Source organism: Enhydra lutris, unplaced genomic scaffold (genome assembly GCF_002288905.1).
Source record: "Enhydra lutris kenyoni isolate GAN:26980312 unplaced genomic scaffold, ASM228890v2 scaffoldscaffold8, whole genome shotgun sequence".
In the NCBI taxonomy this organism is placed as follows: Eukaryota; Metazoa; Chordata; class Mammalia; order Carnivora; family Mustelidae; genus Enhydra; species Enhydra lutris.
Genome location: NW_019154092.1, coordinates 13,959,320 through 13,976,139, shown reverse-complemented (window position 1 = coordinate 13,976,139; position 16,820 = coordinate 13,959,320). Strand labels below are relative to the sequence as shown.

Here is a 16,820-nt window from a genome sequence, read left to right as displayed (position 1 = left end):
AAGACATTTGCCAAATTGTGGTTTCTTTTTCCATTTGTCAGATTTTTTTTTTTTTTTTTTGCTATGGTTTTGTCTTTGTGTTAATTATATACTTGAAATTTTGATCTATTAACTGACAAATGTACTGCCAGCCTCAAAGTACTCACTTTTGTATATCCAATGATATTTAGAGGACAATGGGAGCTAAGCAGGATGATGAGATAATACATCAGTAGTAGCACTAAAGATTCTTTTTATAAAGTCTTATTTGGGGGCGCCTGGGTGGCTCAGTGGGTTAAGCCTCTGCCTTCAGCTCAGGTCATAATCTCAGGGTCCTGGGCTCAAGGTCCGCATTGGGCTCTCTGCTCAGCAGGGAACCTGCTTCCCCCTCTCTCTCTCTGCCTGCCTCTTTGCCTACTTGTGATCTCTGTCAATTTAAAAAAATAAGTAAATATATATATATACATATATATGTATATGTATATATATACACATATATAAAGTCTTATTTGGTTCTTGTCATAACCTTATGCGATTATGTATGTTATATATAGTCATGTGGACTAGGATTAAACAGTTTCTCTAAGATTACTTGGAGTTTGCAGTATTAATATATATAATATCTTCCTTAACTACCTTAAAACCAAATTTTGGTTTTTTAAAACCACATTTTGTTTCTCATTTTTGTGTATTAGATCCAAATCTTAATTTTAGACTTTTAGTTTCATTTTGAATTTCTAAAATAGTCACTTGGGTTTTTTTACTTTAGCATCACTCATTACAAGGAGAAAAAAAACCCAAGAGATTGAAAATATTTTTCAAAAACCATATTTTGGAGATTATTACAAATCGATGCAGGTTTGTTTGTTTTTTGTTTTTAATTTTAGGCCAAGTTGAAGAAGCAAAATTAAAAGAGGCTCAGTTGCAAAATGAACTAAAAACACATAATATTGACATTCCTACAACACAACAGGTATAGTTTCCATGTATATGTGAAAGATTTTTCTTAATTAAATTCTAGTCCATAATTTTCTTTATCATTCATTTTTTATTTACAGTGTTACGGGCACTTTTGCTTTGAGGGGTTCCAAGACATGTGGATTATAGTCTAGTCACTTACTAGACATTAGAAGGGGCTAACAAAATGATAGAATACTTTTTTCAAAGAAATTACAGTTTGTATTTCTAATGTAATGATTCCAATAAGTGAAATTAATAATAATACACCAATTTGAGAACTTCATTGAAGGGATTTCGTAAGTTATAACCAGTATATGTGGTGGCAAAGAAAATGAGAGAAAGTGACAGTAGAGTTCTTTAAAAACTTAACTTTTTTTATGTGTATAACTCAGTTGCAAAGAAGTCCTATTGTAGGTTGTGTATTTCCTAACTAAGATAAAGTCAGTAAGATGAAAGCTTTGCATCACTATAACCACATTCTTTTAAAGTAATGCCTGTTTAATAACTTTATGTTCTTGAGTTGTCCAAATTATTGATTTTTCTCTGCTGTCATTATGGCTGTCTAGTACAGGAGTAATTTCCTTGTAGTTAATTTTTCTTTACAAATTATAGATGCCACACATTGAAGCACTTTTGAAAAGAAAGTTATCAGAACAGGAAGAACTGAGGAAAAAACCGAGAAGATCATGTACTCTTCCAAACTATACTAAAGGCAGTGGAGATGTTTTGGGAAAGGTTTGTGTTTAAGCCTATTAAGAGGCAGTACATTTTATTATGTTGTTTTGTCTAAAATGTGTTTTAAAGTGACATTTCAATAATAATGTCCATTTCTTTGTTACTTTTTCATTTTTCCCATAAATTAGTTGTTCTTGTTACAGTACCAGGGATTTGGCAGAATTTAAAGCTGAAACGCACAGCTCCAAAATTCTTATTTACTGTTGAGGGCTGCGGCAGAAATTAACATGTCTCAGTCCAAGGCTTGTTATCTACTCAGATGCTTTCATGTCATCCAACTTTATAGGTAACCAAGACCTTTCCATGTGACTCAAATTTCAGTGAGACAACAAAAGAAAAAAATTAGAATTTTTCTGAGTCTTATATTGTTAGAAAGTGAATTCTGGGATACTCCTAGAATTTAAGAAAAGACAACAATGAATGAAAAACTTCATACATATTTACTTCCAAAAGAGTGCCATTCTTTCTTCTTTAATTCTTTGCTTCTCTGGTTTTTCCTTCTGTCAAATGGATTGTATTTTCATTTTTATCTTACAATTATTCAGTCCTGAACATTCTGTTTTATAGAAAGTGTTTTGGTGTTTTTTTTTTTTAAGATTTTATTTACCTACATAACATAGTAAGAGAGAGAAAGCAAGCACAAGCAGGGGGAGGGGCAGAAGGAGGAGGCCCCCTGCTGAGCAGAAAGCCTGATGTGGGGCTCAATTCCAGGACCCTGGGATCATGACCTGAGCCGAAGGCAGATGCTTAGCGACTGAGCCACCCAGGCACCCCTAGAAAGTGTTTCTTATAGGTGTCCCCAGCACCAGTTTTTGATGGTATTAAGACTTGTGGTATTATATGTATCTGTGTTTTACTTCTTAAACTTTTCCATAATATACATTTCCCCTTTCTGCTTTTACCTCTGTTTTAAAACTGAGGAAACTGAAACTGAGGTACAGAAGGATTTGAAAAAATTTGCTCAAGATTACATAGCAAGCAAGTAAATGGCAGAGTGCAGACTCAAACCCAGGCAATCTGATTCCAAAGTCTGATTGTTAATCACTGTTCTTTATGGCTATGTACATACTACTTTTATAACCACTATATGAGTTTTTTAGTGTTTCTAGTTTTTGCCTGAGGATATTGAAATTCAGAGAACTTAATTGTCAATATAAAGTTAGTAAGGGGGCAGAACTTAGATGTAAACCAAGGTTTCCCTGACTCCAGAGTCTGTTGTAGTTTCTTTATAAGTGGCTCCCTAACATCACAAGCCAACTACACAGTAAAAATAGAGGAAACTGGTTACTCTAAGTGTGTAGCCATGTTAAATATCGAAACCATGTTGCATTATTATTTAAACCCCAAATATGAAAATTGAAAAATTAAGATGTAAATTTATAAATTGAAAAACAAGATTCTGATTTGTATTTTTTAAAATTGTTTTTCCTCAGACCGATTTTAAGAATTTACAGAAAGAAGCAGTCTTTATAAAAGAAGCAGTCCTACTATTTAAGCATATAGATATCGTGGTTAGCCTGCTTTTAGGTACTGACATTCCACTTTCAGTGTTTATTTGATACAAAATTCTTAATAGGTAAGATTTTACCAAAGCATAAAATAAATTTTAGCAGAAGAAATATATTTTAAAGTCTTCCCTTTTAAAAATCTGGGGGAAATCTTTGAAATCTCATTTTGTGTAGGTTCTCCTCTGTCCTCTCAGAGTACGAGCCCTCTCCTAACCGTCAAGAGAAAGTTTTCCACTCCCTTCAAATCATGCTTAATCTTCATTGATTCCTCTTTTAAAAAATTCTTCCTGGTATTTATTCTAAAACTAGAATAAATAATTGTGGAATGTAGTAAGGGACAAGAGGAGGTTTCCACCTAAACTATATAATGTGTTTTGCTTTTATTTTTATAATTGTGAATATACCTTGGATGTTTTAGTCTTGCCCTCCTTAATTCCAAATACCTTGAAATCCCATCTATATTTCTTTCATTTAATTGCCATTAATCTCCTGTCCCTGAGGAAACATTCATAACATCCATAAAAAATGGCTAGGGTAGGCTCAAAGAAGCTGAAAAGGTAGTAAAGGCTTGAATGAACAGAACATTGTATATGGTACACAAGTGAAAATCCTGAGCTGATGTCTCTTTTCCGAAAAGAAAATACTGTATATATACTTAATATCACCTGAAAGTTTATGGAGAAAGTGTAATGTTAAGGAGCCTAGTGAGGGCATCCACTCATAGCTTTACTTAGATATAATTACCCTATGGGCCGCCTGGGTGGCTCAGTTGGTTAAGCATCTGACTCTCGATTTTAGCTCAGGTCATGATCTGGGGCTTGTGAGATAGAGCCATGTCGTGCTCAGTGGAAAGTCTACTTGGGATTCTCTCTCTTCCTTTACCCCCTCCCCAACCCCGTGCATGCACATGCACACTTTCTCTCTGTCTCAAAATATATAAGTAAATCTTAAAAAAGGAAATGAACTCATTTATAAGATTAGTGTACTTGTGAACAACCACAAAGGGGATAGATGTCCTAGCACTTGTGGTCACATGTAAAATGAGATCAATCACTTTGATTTGCCTCTTCTAATCCTTCCTTTGCTGGAACACTTTTTTCATCTTAATTTACATGTACTAGTTTCTTTGCTTGTCTCTTTTTACCTTTATTCCACTAACATTTAGATAATTGGAATACAGGAGTAGACATTGTGATGTTTCCAACAGTGACATATTTTCATTACTAGGGCAGGTTTTTGCAAAATGGACAGTTAAAAATAAAGGATAAATGTAACTATACCAGTGTGGTAAATGAGGTTTTGATTGGCCTCAAAATTTCAATCTTGTTAGACTTTGGGCAAGAATGCTTGTGACCAGGGCACCTGGGTGGGCTCAGCAGGTTAAGCCTCTGCCTTCAGCTCAGGTCATGATCTCAGGGTCCTGGGATCAAGCCCCACATGGGGTTCTCTGCTCAGCAGGGAGCCTGCTTCCCCCTTTCTCTCTGCCTGCCTCTCTGCCTACTTGTGATCTCTGTCAAATAAATAAATAAAATCTTTAAAAAAAAAAAAAAGAATGCTTGTGACTAAAGTATTTGTAAATAGGAGAGTGGCTGATTACCCTGAGTTGCAGTGTGTTCTTACAAGCAGAAGATGATTCTTATTTGTGATGCTTAGATTTGTTTTTGGAAAGAAATACTATAATATTGGAGTAAGATATCTATTCAGAAAGGTATGATATATAACTGTATTTTTAATTGAATCTTAATCTTCTGTCTATTGTATTGTGTATATTATTTAAATGTATTTTATGATTACTTTATCAATTAAGACATTTCAATATAGAGCTATCAACTATGAAAAATGTACATCATCAACTAGCCGATAACATTCTAAATATTTTTACATGCTCATTTCTAAAATTTACAGGAGTTTAATTTGTAGAAGAGTTTTTCCAAAATTTAATAGCAGAATAAACGTTTACTATTCAAGCCAGTATTTTCTACAGCTTGAGAATTTCTTGTTAATTCATGTATTTCAGAAAAGTTTTTGCTGTTTAGATGTGGGCTTTTAAGATACTTAATATCAAATTTTTATATATATGAAAGTTTTTTACTTGATTTTTAAAAATGGCTTATAGATTGCACACCTGGCACAAATTGAAGATGATAGAGCTGCGATGGTTATTTCTTGGCATCTGGCAAGTGACATGGACTGTGTTGTCACTCTGACCACTGATGCCGCACGTCGTATCTATGATGAAACCCAAGGTCGTCAGCAGGTGTTGCCCCTGGATTCTATTTATAAGAAGACTCTTCCAGATTGGAAAAGGTTAGAAAAAAAAGTGGGAGTAATGTTTTTTTCTGAAATATCTTTTTCTTTTTTAAAATTTATTTTTGTTATGTTCAGTTAGCCAGCATATAGTACATCATTAGTTTTTGATACAGTGTTCAGTGATTCATTAGTTACGTATAACACCCAGTGCTCATCACAACACATGCCCTCCTTAATACCCATCGCTCCTGTTTCCTAATCCTCCTGCACCCCTCCCCTCTGAAACCCTTAGTTTGTTTCCCGGGTTCCATAGTCTTTCATGGTTCATCTCCCTTCTGATTTCTCCCCCTTCAAATTTCCCTCCTTTCCCCTATGGTCCTCCATGCTATTCCTTCTGTTCCACATATGAGTGAAACCATATGATAATTGTCTTTCTCTGCTTGACTTATTTCACTTAGCATAATTCCTTCCAGTCCCATCCATGTTGATGCAAATGGTGGGTATTCATCCTATCTGATGGCTGAGTAATATTCCATTGTAGATATGGACCACATCTTCTTTATCCATTCATCTGTTGAAGGGCATCTCTGCTCTTTCCACAGTTTGGCTATTGTGGACGCTGCTGCTATGAACATTGGGGTGCATGTGCCCCTTCTTTTCACTACATCTCTGTCTTTGGGGCAAGTACCTAGTACTGTAATTGCTGAGTCGTAGTGTAGCTCTATTTTTAAATATATTGAGGAACCTCCATACTGTTTTCTGGAGTGGCTACCAGCATGCATTCTCATCAGTAGTGTAAGAGGGTTTCCCTTTCTCCAGATTCTCGCCAACATTTGTTGTTTCCTGTTTTGCTAATTTTTGCCATTACAGCTGGTGTAAGGTGGTATCTCGTGGTTTTGATTTGTATTTCCCTGATGGCTAGTGATGTTGAGCATTTTTTCATGTGTCTGTTAGCCATTTGTATGTCTTCTGTTAACAGAGTGCTTAATTTTAAAATGGCTTCTATAAAGGGGAATCTCCTATACTGTTGGTGGGAATGCAAGCTGGTGTAGCCGCTCTGGAAAACAGCATGGAGGTTCCTCAGAAAGTTGAAAATAGAGCTACCCTATGACTCAGCAATCACACTACTGGGTATTTACCCTAAAGATATGAATGTAGTGATCTGAAGGGGCATGTGCACCCGAATGTTTATAGCAGCAGTGTCCACAATAGCCAAACCTAGTTGCCCATCAACAGATAAATGGGTAAAGAAGATGTGGTCTGTATATACAATGGAATACTATGCAGCCATCAAAAGAAAGGAAATCTTGCCATTTGCAATGACATGGTTGGAACTAGAGGGTATTATGCTGAGCGAAATAAGTCAATCAGAGAAAGACAATTATCATATGATCTCCCTGATATGAGGAATTTGAGAGGCAAAGTGGGGGGTTGGGGAGGTAGAGAAGGAAAAAATGGGATGGGATCGGGAGGGAGACAAACTACGAGAGACTCTTAATCTGACAAAACAAACTGAGGGTTGCCGGGGTGAGGGGAGTAAGGAGAGGGTGGTTAGGTTATGGACATTGGGGAGGGTATATGCTATGGTGAGTGCTGGGAACTGTCTAAGCCTAACGATTCACAGACCTGTACCCCTGGGGCTAATAATACATTATATGTTAATTTAAAAAAAGATGATAAAATGGCTTCTATAAAAGATGCTTAAAACAAACTGAGCAGTGAGTCAAATTATCTAGATTATTTTTATCTTCATTACAAATGTGTGTACTTCATTAAGGTGGGTATTTCAATGTATTTACTCATATATGCTGGCTGTGTTTTAATTTGCCAAGTAAATGTTATTTGTATATAAGTTAACACAGGCACAATACAAACCCAAAGCAAATTTTTGGCTTTTACAGTGGGAAAGAGATCCGTATCATTGATGAAATATGAAACTCTTTTATTTGGAGTAAGAGTATAGATGCATGTGTTTTTTCCTGTTTATATCCTGGGAAGTAAGCTGTCATCATTTAGGTAGAGAAGGAACTGCCAGTAAGTTGAAATGTAAGAGACTATCTAGTTAGAATATTTTATTATTTTAATATAAATCTGGTTTCTTTAAGTAATTATTTCCTCATTTACTTTTTAAAATGTTTTTAGGGAATAACCATGCAAACCAATTAGACATTTTTTTTTATCCAAATTTAGAAGTATTTTATGTATAGTCTGATTTTGACCTTTAAAGACTGAAAGGAAATGGTTAGCAAAACAAAAAAATAAAATGTAGAACAGTATTAATTGATAATTTTCTCAGATTCTTAAAGCTTTACAGGTGGGTAGGGACTTAAGGAGAACAGGAACTCTAATATATTAAAGAGTCTACTAACATGTATTTCATTTTGTAATCTACTAGACAGGCGCTTTAATCATTTTGTAATCTAAAAATAGTTTGAGGAAATAACTAGAATTTGAACTCAAATCTTTATGCTTCTAAAATCCCCACCTGCTACTGGTCACTACCCATTTTAAACAACACGGGAAATCCAGTCAGATCATAATTGCTGTGTTCATTAAGAGTAGTACTTTTTGTGTAATAATTTTTCACTTTATTAGGGCTTCTTTTATCAGTTGAATCCATGAAGACCAAGTTAAGTATCTTTGATTTAGGGAAAGTCTGGATTTGGTATTTAGTGCTAATGTTTGCACTAGAAACTAGTTATCCTTTCTGTTCCTGGTATTATGGCTCTTACTGGGATTGAGTTAACTAGCTCCTGGAGCCACCCTTACCCTCTAGCACCCCTACTTTCAAGGTGTGGGAAAAGCTCCGCCATGTGGAAGGGAAAAGTTCTGACACACTAGTCGGCCGCCACCTCTTGAAACCCATTGTTTGTCTCTAGGCTTCAGTTGTCATTCTATATTCTGTGGGAAGGGACAGGGAGCCAGAGTACCACATTTACTTCCCTCACATGGGTCTCTGTGTTGGCCTTGCTTGCCTCTTCTCCTGTCCATGCTAGGGCCATTCTCCACATGAGGTAGTCATTTTATTGGCACCCCCATTTAGGGCCAGCTTTAGAGGCTACTTTTCTTTTTTCCCTTGTCAAACTCAACAGCAGTTTGTATTGATTTTAGTAGAACAGATAAAACCAGGTAGGTATTCTTATATAGTAAATATTCTCATTTTGAAGGGCATAATAGTTAATCATTATCATTTAAGAGTGTTACTTATGGATGGGTAATTGATTTAAATGATCACAATAATGATAAACAATATATACATATGTTTTTATATTGTTTTTTAATTAGAAATATATATTTGTTTTAGGGGTGCCTGGGTGGCTCAGTGGGTTAAAGCCTCTGCCTTCGGCTCAGATCATGATCCCAGAGTCCTGGGATCGAGCCCCACATCGGGCTCTCTGCTCAGCAGGAAGCCTGCTTCCTCCTCTCTCTCTGCCTGCCTCTCTGCCTACTTGTTATCTCCGTCTGTCAAATAAATAAATAAAATCTTTAAAAAAAAAAAGAAAGAAATATATATTTGTTTTAATATATTTTTAAAATTTCTTTTCATTCAGACCTCTACCTCATTACCGAAATGGAAGATTGTATTTTAAACCCATTGGAGATCCAGTCTTTGCTCGAGATTTGTTAACATTTCCAGATAATGTAGAACATTGTGAAACAGGTAAAGGAAATTATGATGATTTTCTAATACAGATGTTACACTTACAATCCAGATATGCAAATTACTGGTTATGGAAATTTATGTTCTTATTTATTTTATAAGTTATAGTTTTATTGATATTTTAATGTCTTTTTTTATTGTTAGAGAAAACTATTGAAATAAAATTCTAATGTTGCCATTCTAAGAAAATTTTGTAATATGTTAATATTTTAATATGACCAAAGAAGATGTCATAATTTTTAAAATTTATTGTATTTTTTAGTGTTTGGTATGCTGTTAGGAGATACCATTATTTTGGATAATTTGGATGCTGCCAATCATTATAGAAAAGAGGTATGTATTTGAATTTTTTTTTTTATTTTGTAGCTCTAATTTTAATGTGTATTTTTAAAGTTTAACAAGTTCAGGCCCTATTTTGAAATAATTTTATGATAATATTCAGATGACTAACCTTGTCAAAACCAATTTACATCCTACAGATTGACAAGCAGTATAAAACTGGGCACAATATGGGAATGAATGGGCCAAGAAAAAATTTAAATGAGACATATTTTTGGGATTTGAAATTATCTAAAACTCCAGGCCATTTGATCTGCTTTTGATGATGTTATTGGAAAAAGATTATTCTCAGATAATGTTGTGGAAATGTACTTTGGTGTAACCCTTACTTATTAGTTGTTAGGGCTGCTATGACAAAGTACCACAAACTAAGTAGCTTAAATAATAGAAATTGATGGCCTCATAATTCCAGAGCCTTGAAATCCAAATTCAGGGTCTGGGCAGGGTTGATTCTTTGTGAGGGCTATGAAGCAAGGATTTGTTCTAGGCCTCTCTTTGGATTGTGGATGGGCATCTTCTCCCTGTGTCTGTTCACATGTATGCCTATCCAGGTCCTCTTTTTATAAAGATACCACTTGTTAGATTAGGGCCTAACTTAATGACCTCATTTTAATTTGATTACTTCTATAAAGACACTATCTTTAAATAAGGTCACAATTGGAGGAACTGAGGGGTTAGGACTTCAACATGGGAATTTTGAGGGACAAAATTTAACCCATAACTACTTTGAAGAGCAGTTTGTGATGTAAGTGTTTCAGTTATCTATTGCTACCTAGCAAACACCACAAAAGTTACTGGCTGTAAACGATAACAACATCTTAGTTCTTAGGTCTAGTGGTTGTCTCCAAGTAGTGTTAGCTAGTTGCAGTGTTGGCTAGTTACGCTTGGGATGGTGGGAGCTCCAAAGTGCCTCACTCACACAGCTGGCAGTTGGTACCGGTTACTTTCTGGGAATTCAGCCTAGTCTGGCCAGAGACTCAGACTCAGGGTTGCTGTTCTCACACACATCCCCACTATACCCCAGGAGGCTGTGGTATAGTGCCATTAGGAATTTTTTTAAGAAACTTTTGGTTGTGGTATAGTGCCATTAGGAATTTTTTTTAGAAACTTTTGAGAATCTAGGAAATAGTGCCTTAAATCTGAGGTCTTAACAAAGAGACATCCTTGACTTCATTTGACATTTTACTGGCTGGGCAGTGGGATTTATCTTAGTTCTGAGGCTCTCCATTTCTTTTTCAAGAACATTTTGGTCACTGAACAGGCTGGAGATGAAAATCACCCTGCACATCCAGACATAGAAATATTTCCTCAAAATTATTATTTCCTTTATTATTATTAATTTCCTGAAATTAGTTCCCATTTTTGTTTATCTCCCATTCCTACTGACCAGTTGATATTGGCTGCTGCCTAGGCACTCAGTTGGAGCTATAAGCTGACCAACTTGGGATCTTTCCATGTGAGTCTCTACTTGTCACTGCTTAGGCTTTTTCGATGGCATCTGGTTTTTAAGAAGGGGTGTTCCAAGCGGTTAAGACAGAAGCTGCAGGTCTCTCACATCCTAGCCGCAGATAGTAAATTTCACAGTTCAAAATCTGGCTACCCCAGATCCAAGAAGTATGTGGAGAGGTGGGAATACACTCTCTCTTCCCTATGGGAGAAGGAGCAAAGAATTTGCAGCCATCTCTATACCATCACAGGGTAGTGAAATAGTTTATCTTACAGACACACTCCCACAAGTATGTGGAGATATATGTAAGAATATCAGAGTAGTAAAAGAATTTATAATGGGAAACTTTGGAAATAGTCTTAAATGTTCATCATTTAGGATTGGACAACTCCATTGTAGTAATTTATACAGTAGAGTTTATGTTACTGTTAAAAAAGCATATAATGAATTTATGTTTCCTAACAAGGAAGGTGTACAAAATATATTTTTTGAAAAGTTTCAAAATTGTGTATAAGATGATGCCTTTAAAAAAAAATAAGCTTATGGTGGGGAGGGGACAGGCAAAATGGATGAAGAGAAGTGGGAAATACACACTTTCAGTTATGGACTGAATAAGTCATGAGAATAAAAGACACAGCATAGGAAATATAGTCACTTATACTATGATAGTTATGTGTGGTAACAGATGTTAGCTACACCTGTGGTGAGCATAGCATAATCTCCAGAGATGTGGGATCACTATATTGTGATATACCAGAAACTAATGTAATATTATGTGTAACGTGTAAAATTTTTAATTTAAAAATATATGAGTTTATGTACTTTAAACAGACTGGAAAAATATGTTGTAAACTGTTGGATATACTAAGGGTTATCACTTCTGTACTAATTATAAAAAAAGAAATCTACTCCAAAGGGGGGGCCTTTCAGAGGGCTGTTCTAGAGGTTGAATAAAATAATACATATAAAGCATTAAGCAAAGAGTCTGGAATATGGTAAAATTTCAGTAAAGGAACATTATCTTTGTATCTGAGATCCAGGGGTCTTGAATTCTTTAATACACAAGAAGTATTACATTTAATAAGTGTAGTGTTAGGAGCTTGGAATTACTAGGTGATAAACATGTGTGAAAAACATAGGCTTGCAAATTAACTGAAAGTGAGTAAGAATGTTTGTGGTTATGTAAGAGAAAACAGAGACCAGTTTAAAATATGAGCCAGTATCTATAAATAGTGTGTTCTAGAATCTTGTATACTTTAGAGATAATATACTCTCACTTTCTAAATGAGAAACTTTAAGCTCAAAACAAATAAAGAAACCAAATCACACCAACTTATAGTGGAACTAGAACTGTCAGAGAAGATTTTCTTTGGACTTAGCTAAGAGGAAGAAATAAATGTGCCCTGATTTAGAAGAGCTAAATTAGTGAGATTATTGCAAATAATACACCTAATTGAGGAGTAGTATTTGGCATCTTCATGAGTGTTTCCATAGGAACCTAATAATGGCTATAATGTACCTATGCCAGAAAACAGTTGTAGATAGAGAAGCTGCTATATTCTGGTAGTGATTAGCATATTTATATGTCCTGAATTATGGAGTAGAAACCATACCCATTAAATGTCATGACAACATGGGATCTGTTAGGAGAGGATGAAAATCTCACTAGTGAGGATAGGATTAACAAATTGAATAATATCTAGAAGATTCTACGTAGTTCGGTCAATATTTGAACACTTGACTGAGACACAGTGGATGCTATTTACATGTTGAAAATTGGCTCTCCAGTGAATGGGGTGGTGGGAACCTCATTTGTAGCTTTTGCCCAAGGTGTAAGTCTTCCTATCACCACTGATTTCCACCTGCCTATATGCAGCCATTGAATGAGGTGTTTGGGAGAGTAGGCTCTCACTGTGGTCCAGTATTTGCTGGCTCCAGCACACTATTAGGCACAGTACCAGGCACTGAGGGTTATACAGAGATGGACTAGACAACTCAGGAAATTCATGCAGAGATGAACTGAAAGGCTATTTCTGGCTATGTAACAGTAGGATATGGATCTTAATGTCTGCAAATATAAGGTTTCTAAGTGATGGTCGAACTGAGAGAGGTAAGTAGAACACTAAAGCCGGGTTTTGGTTAGAGAACATTTGTCAAACTAATTGAAATTGAGCATCAGTTTTCATTCCTTTGAGAGGCTCAGAAGGTAGGAGACAAAACCTAGGGCTTTAACCAGAGTGGGGAATCTGATAAAAGATCCCTTTCCCAATAAACTGCATCACCCAAAGGGCTAAACTTTAGTGTAAGTTGAGCAAAAAACCTGCCATTTCCATTTCAACTCCCAAGTGCCCCTGGAGATTGCAGGAAAATTTCCTCTTTTGAACCTTGGAACTAGGAGGAAAGGGGGAAAAAATCATCAATATCAATAAATTGGTTTCCTAAAGCATTCATCAATATCAATAAATTGGCCTTTGTCTATTTGCAACCTGCATTCATATTACTTGGGTGGTCTGAAAAATTTCAAGGTAAACATTTGGTTTCACATGGTGCTAGACTGGTAGTGTCCTTAGATACCTGATTGGAGGAAACACAGATTATCTGTGGAAGAATTCATCTTTATCTTATACCTAAAATGATTTCCATATTGAACATAAGAGCCAATATTTTTAAGTATGTTTAATGCAATTTGAGAAAAGTATTGAAAATGAGAAAAGACCAAGTTGACTTGAAAAGATAAATAGAGCTCCTAAAACTAGAAAATATACATAAAAAAATAAGACGCTCACTGGGAAGGTTAAATAGCTTAAGAGAGAATTAGTGAATTGGAAGGTAGATCAGAAAAATTGTTCAGACTGCAGCCCAGAGAGAGTGGAAGTACAAAAAGGAGGAGGTTGAGAGTTCTGAAGGACAGAATGTGAAAATCTCAAATAGAAAATAAAATCTAATCAGACTACTAGAGTGGAGGGAGAAAATGCTCATAAGGCAATATCTGAGGAATCTAATAGGTGAAAACTTGTTAGAATTGATGAAAAGACACCAATCCATAGCTTTAAAAAAGAAATGTAGGGGCACCTGGATGGCTCAGTCAGTTAAGTTGCCAGCTCTTGATTTCAGCTCAAGTCATGGTCTCAGGGATCATGGGATCAAGCCTCACATCAGGTTCCACACTCAGCATGAAGTCAGCTTGAGGATTCTCTCCCTTGGCTCCTCTCTGCCCTCGCTAGGTCTTCTCTGCCTCTGTCTCTAAAATAAATTAATAAACCTTTTCTTCTTCTCTACCTCTATCTCTAAAATAAATAAACCTTTTTAAAAAATAAATAAGTAAACAAGAATGTAATAGAATGTATGTGACAAAAGCTAGGACAGTATTTGTTCCTCAGAATTGTGTAGCAAATACTGATTACTTTCCTTCCTAAGTTTTGAATCAATTCTTATAATTGCACCAGTTAAGTACTTTTCTAAAGCTTTTCTGAGAAAAGGCTTTTATGGCATCCCTTTGTAACTTTATTTTTGCTAGTGTTGGATACTGTTTTCTCTTCCTGAATATTTCATATTTATACTACTTCAGCCTATAGTTTATGCCACCACCTCTTTAGTCCCCACAGCCGTTTTGAATAGGTATTTCCCAGACCTGTAGGACTGTTACTCACTCGCTGAATTTGCAAAAGCTGTCATTACTTTTTTCGTCCTCTTGAGTGCTTCGAGGTGTAGAACCATAAGATCGAAGGATACTTTGAGAGTTGAAACTATCCATGAAGGATACTTTGAGAGTTGAAACTATCCATGAAACTATCCATGTACAATATCTGCAGAATTGTTGTAGAAGGGAGCCAAACTCTCCTTTTTATTCGAGGCTTGTAACTCATCTGTTAACAAGAGAATGGACAAGTCAGAAAATAAATTTGAGTATGTATGTTATTTAAGATGGTATCAGATGCTTAAAAACATTGCCTGAGTCCTGATAAATGGATAGTACTTGACTCCACTTTGTATTTTTAATGTTCACTTTTAAAAAACATATAAATCCAAAACAAAACTAAAATGAGATATGATTGTTTGTAGAAAAACAAAATTATAGTAAAACAAAAAGATTGATTTCACCAAAGAGTTTACCACTCTTTTCTTCAAATTTTCTTCAAATAGGCATCTTATTGCATTTAAATTTTCTTTTTAAGATTTTTTTTGTTTTTAAATAATCTCTGTACCCAACATGGGGCTCAAACTTCAAACTGCAAGATCAGGAGTCCCATGCTTTACTGACTGAGCCAGCCAGGAACCCCTTTATTTAAATTTTTTAAAAAGTATCCACTTCTTGGGGCACCTGGGTGGCTCAGTGGGTTAAAGCCTCTGCCTTCGGCTCGGGTCATGATCCCGGGGTCCTGGGATCGAGCCCCGCATAGGGCTCTTAAAATAGCTAGTATCTATTGTTTTCTGTAAAGAATGTTAAAATAATTTAAGATGTAAATATGTTTGTATTATTTACTTGTTACATGCTGTGGTCTTAAGCTAAATTGTATTAAAAGTGTTTTGTATGTGCATTAATGAAGACAATACAATTTTTCTCTATCTATGAATTGTACTGGTCTAAAAAACAAAATAGCTAGTATCTATTGTTTTCTGTAAAGAATGTTAAAATAATTTAGGATGTAACTATATTTGTATTATTTACTTGTTACATGCTGTGGTCTTAAGCTAAATTATATTAAAAGTGTTTTGTATGTGCATTAATGAAGACAATACAATTTAAAAAAAAAAAAATCTTTGGAGCTTTTTAGGACCTCTTGTTTGGTCACCTGGGACTGGTGGGTCTACTTCCATGGTAACAGCTGTAACTTAAACTCAGCATTGGGCTTTGGGCATGTCTTTGTGATTGTTTTTATAACTTTTATGCCATAAGGTGTTTCAGCACTTCTTCTGCTTCTTAAAGGTTGGCATCAAAAAGACTGCAGGTCAAGATAGTAAGTGGCCATTGATACTTCTGTTCCAAAGGAAAAGATACTTTTTTTTAAAAAAATAATTGTCTATTACATATAATTTTTGTATAATCTATTCATTGATAAGATCATTTGGCTTTCAAACCAATACCAAGAGGTAAGGTTTTGTGTCTTGGGTGGTTCTGATGTTTTAATGAATGTTAATGAATCTTAAGGATCAGTCAATGCCTATTGTCTTTAAAATTTACCACTTAACTTGGAAACATACAATAAGATACATAACATTTATATGTTGACAAATACTATTTTAAATCTTGTTTTCCCTAACTGCTCTTTTCTTTTTACAGAATCTAGTGCTGGCAGAAAACAGTCCTGGAAGGGATAGTACTGAATATTTTATTATATTTGAGCCTCAGCTACCAGCTCTATCAAGAACATTAGAACCATATATCCTACCATTTATGTTTTATAATGGTAAGTTTTTAGGAAAATAGAGGATTTTTCTTATGTTTGTGGTACTTTTTTATTTTTGCTTTCCATTAACAGGGTATTTATTAGTTACCTAATCATGATATGACATGCTTTGGAGAGGTCACAATTTTAGAATTGTTTGAATGATCTGAATGTTTTTCTTAGATGTTAAGAAGCAGCAACAAATGGCAGCACTTACAAAAGAAAAGGACCAGTTATCTAAGAATATTACAATGTATAGAAGTTTATTTGAAGCCAGCAACCAGCTTCTTGATGAAATGAAGTGTAAGTCATTTTGTATTCAAATGTAGTAAAAAATTAGGCTTTGGGGAAATGGTAAGACAGAAGATTGAGACCATGAGACACAAAAATTGTCTACTTTCCTTGACTACAAATAAACTGCAGAACACTTCAGTAATGTTGTAAGGAAGTAAGGCAGTAATGATTGCTTATATTCTTTGTCATTTGATCTAATGATGTATTCCATCACTTTAAATAAATTTATATCCTGCTTACCTATAAAAATTAGAGATTTT

General features: G+C 35.1%; 1 protein-coding gene across 2 annotated transcripts in view; it reads left to right on the top strand.

Moving 5' to 3' along the window:
• The window catches only part of LOC111142431 (structural maintenance of chromosomes flexible hinge domain containing 1), a 163,703-nt gene that overhangs the window by 108,965 nt on the left and 37,918 nt on the right, over window positions 1-16,820 (top strand). For both annotated transcript variants that reach the window (XM_022495550.1, XM_022495551.1), the window contains 5 exons: window positions 867-952; window positions 1,552-1,674; window positions 5,299-5,489; window positions 8,984-9,093; window positions 9,356-9,426. In XM_022495550.1, coding sequence (XP_022351258.1) covers window positions 867-952; window positions 1,552-1,674; window positions 5,299-5,489; window positions 8,984-9,093; window positions 9,356-9,426 — 581 coding nt within the window. The remainder of the gene's footprint in view (window positions 1-866; window positions 953-1,551; window positions 1,675-5,298; window positions 5,490-8,983; window positions 9,094-9,355; window positions 9,427-16,820) is intronic.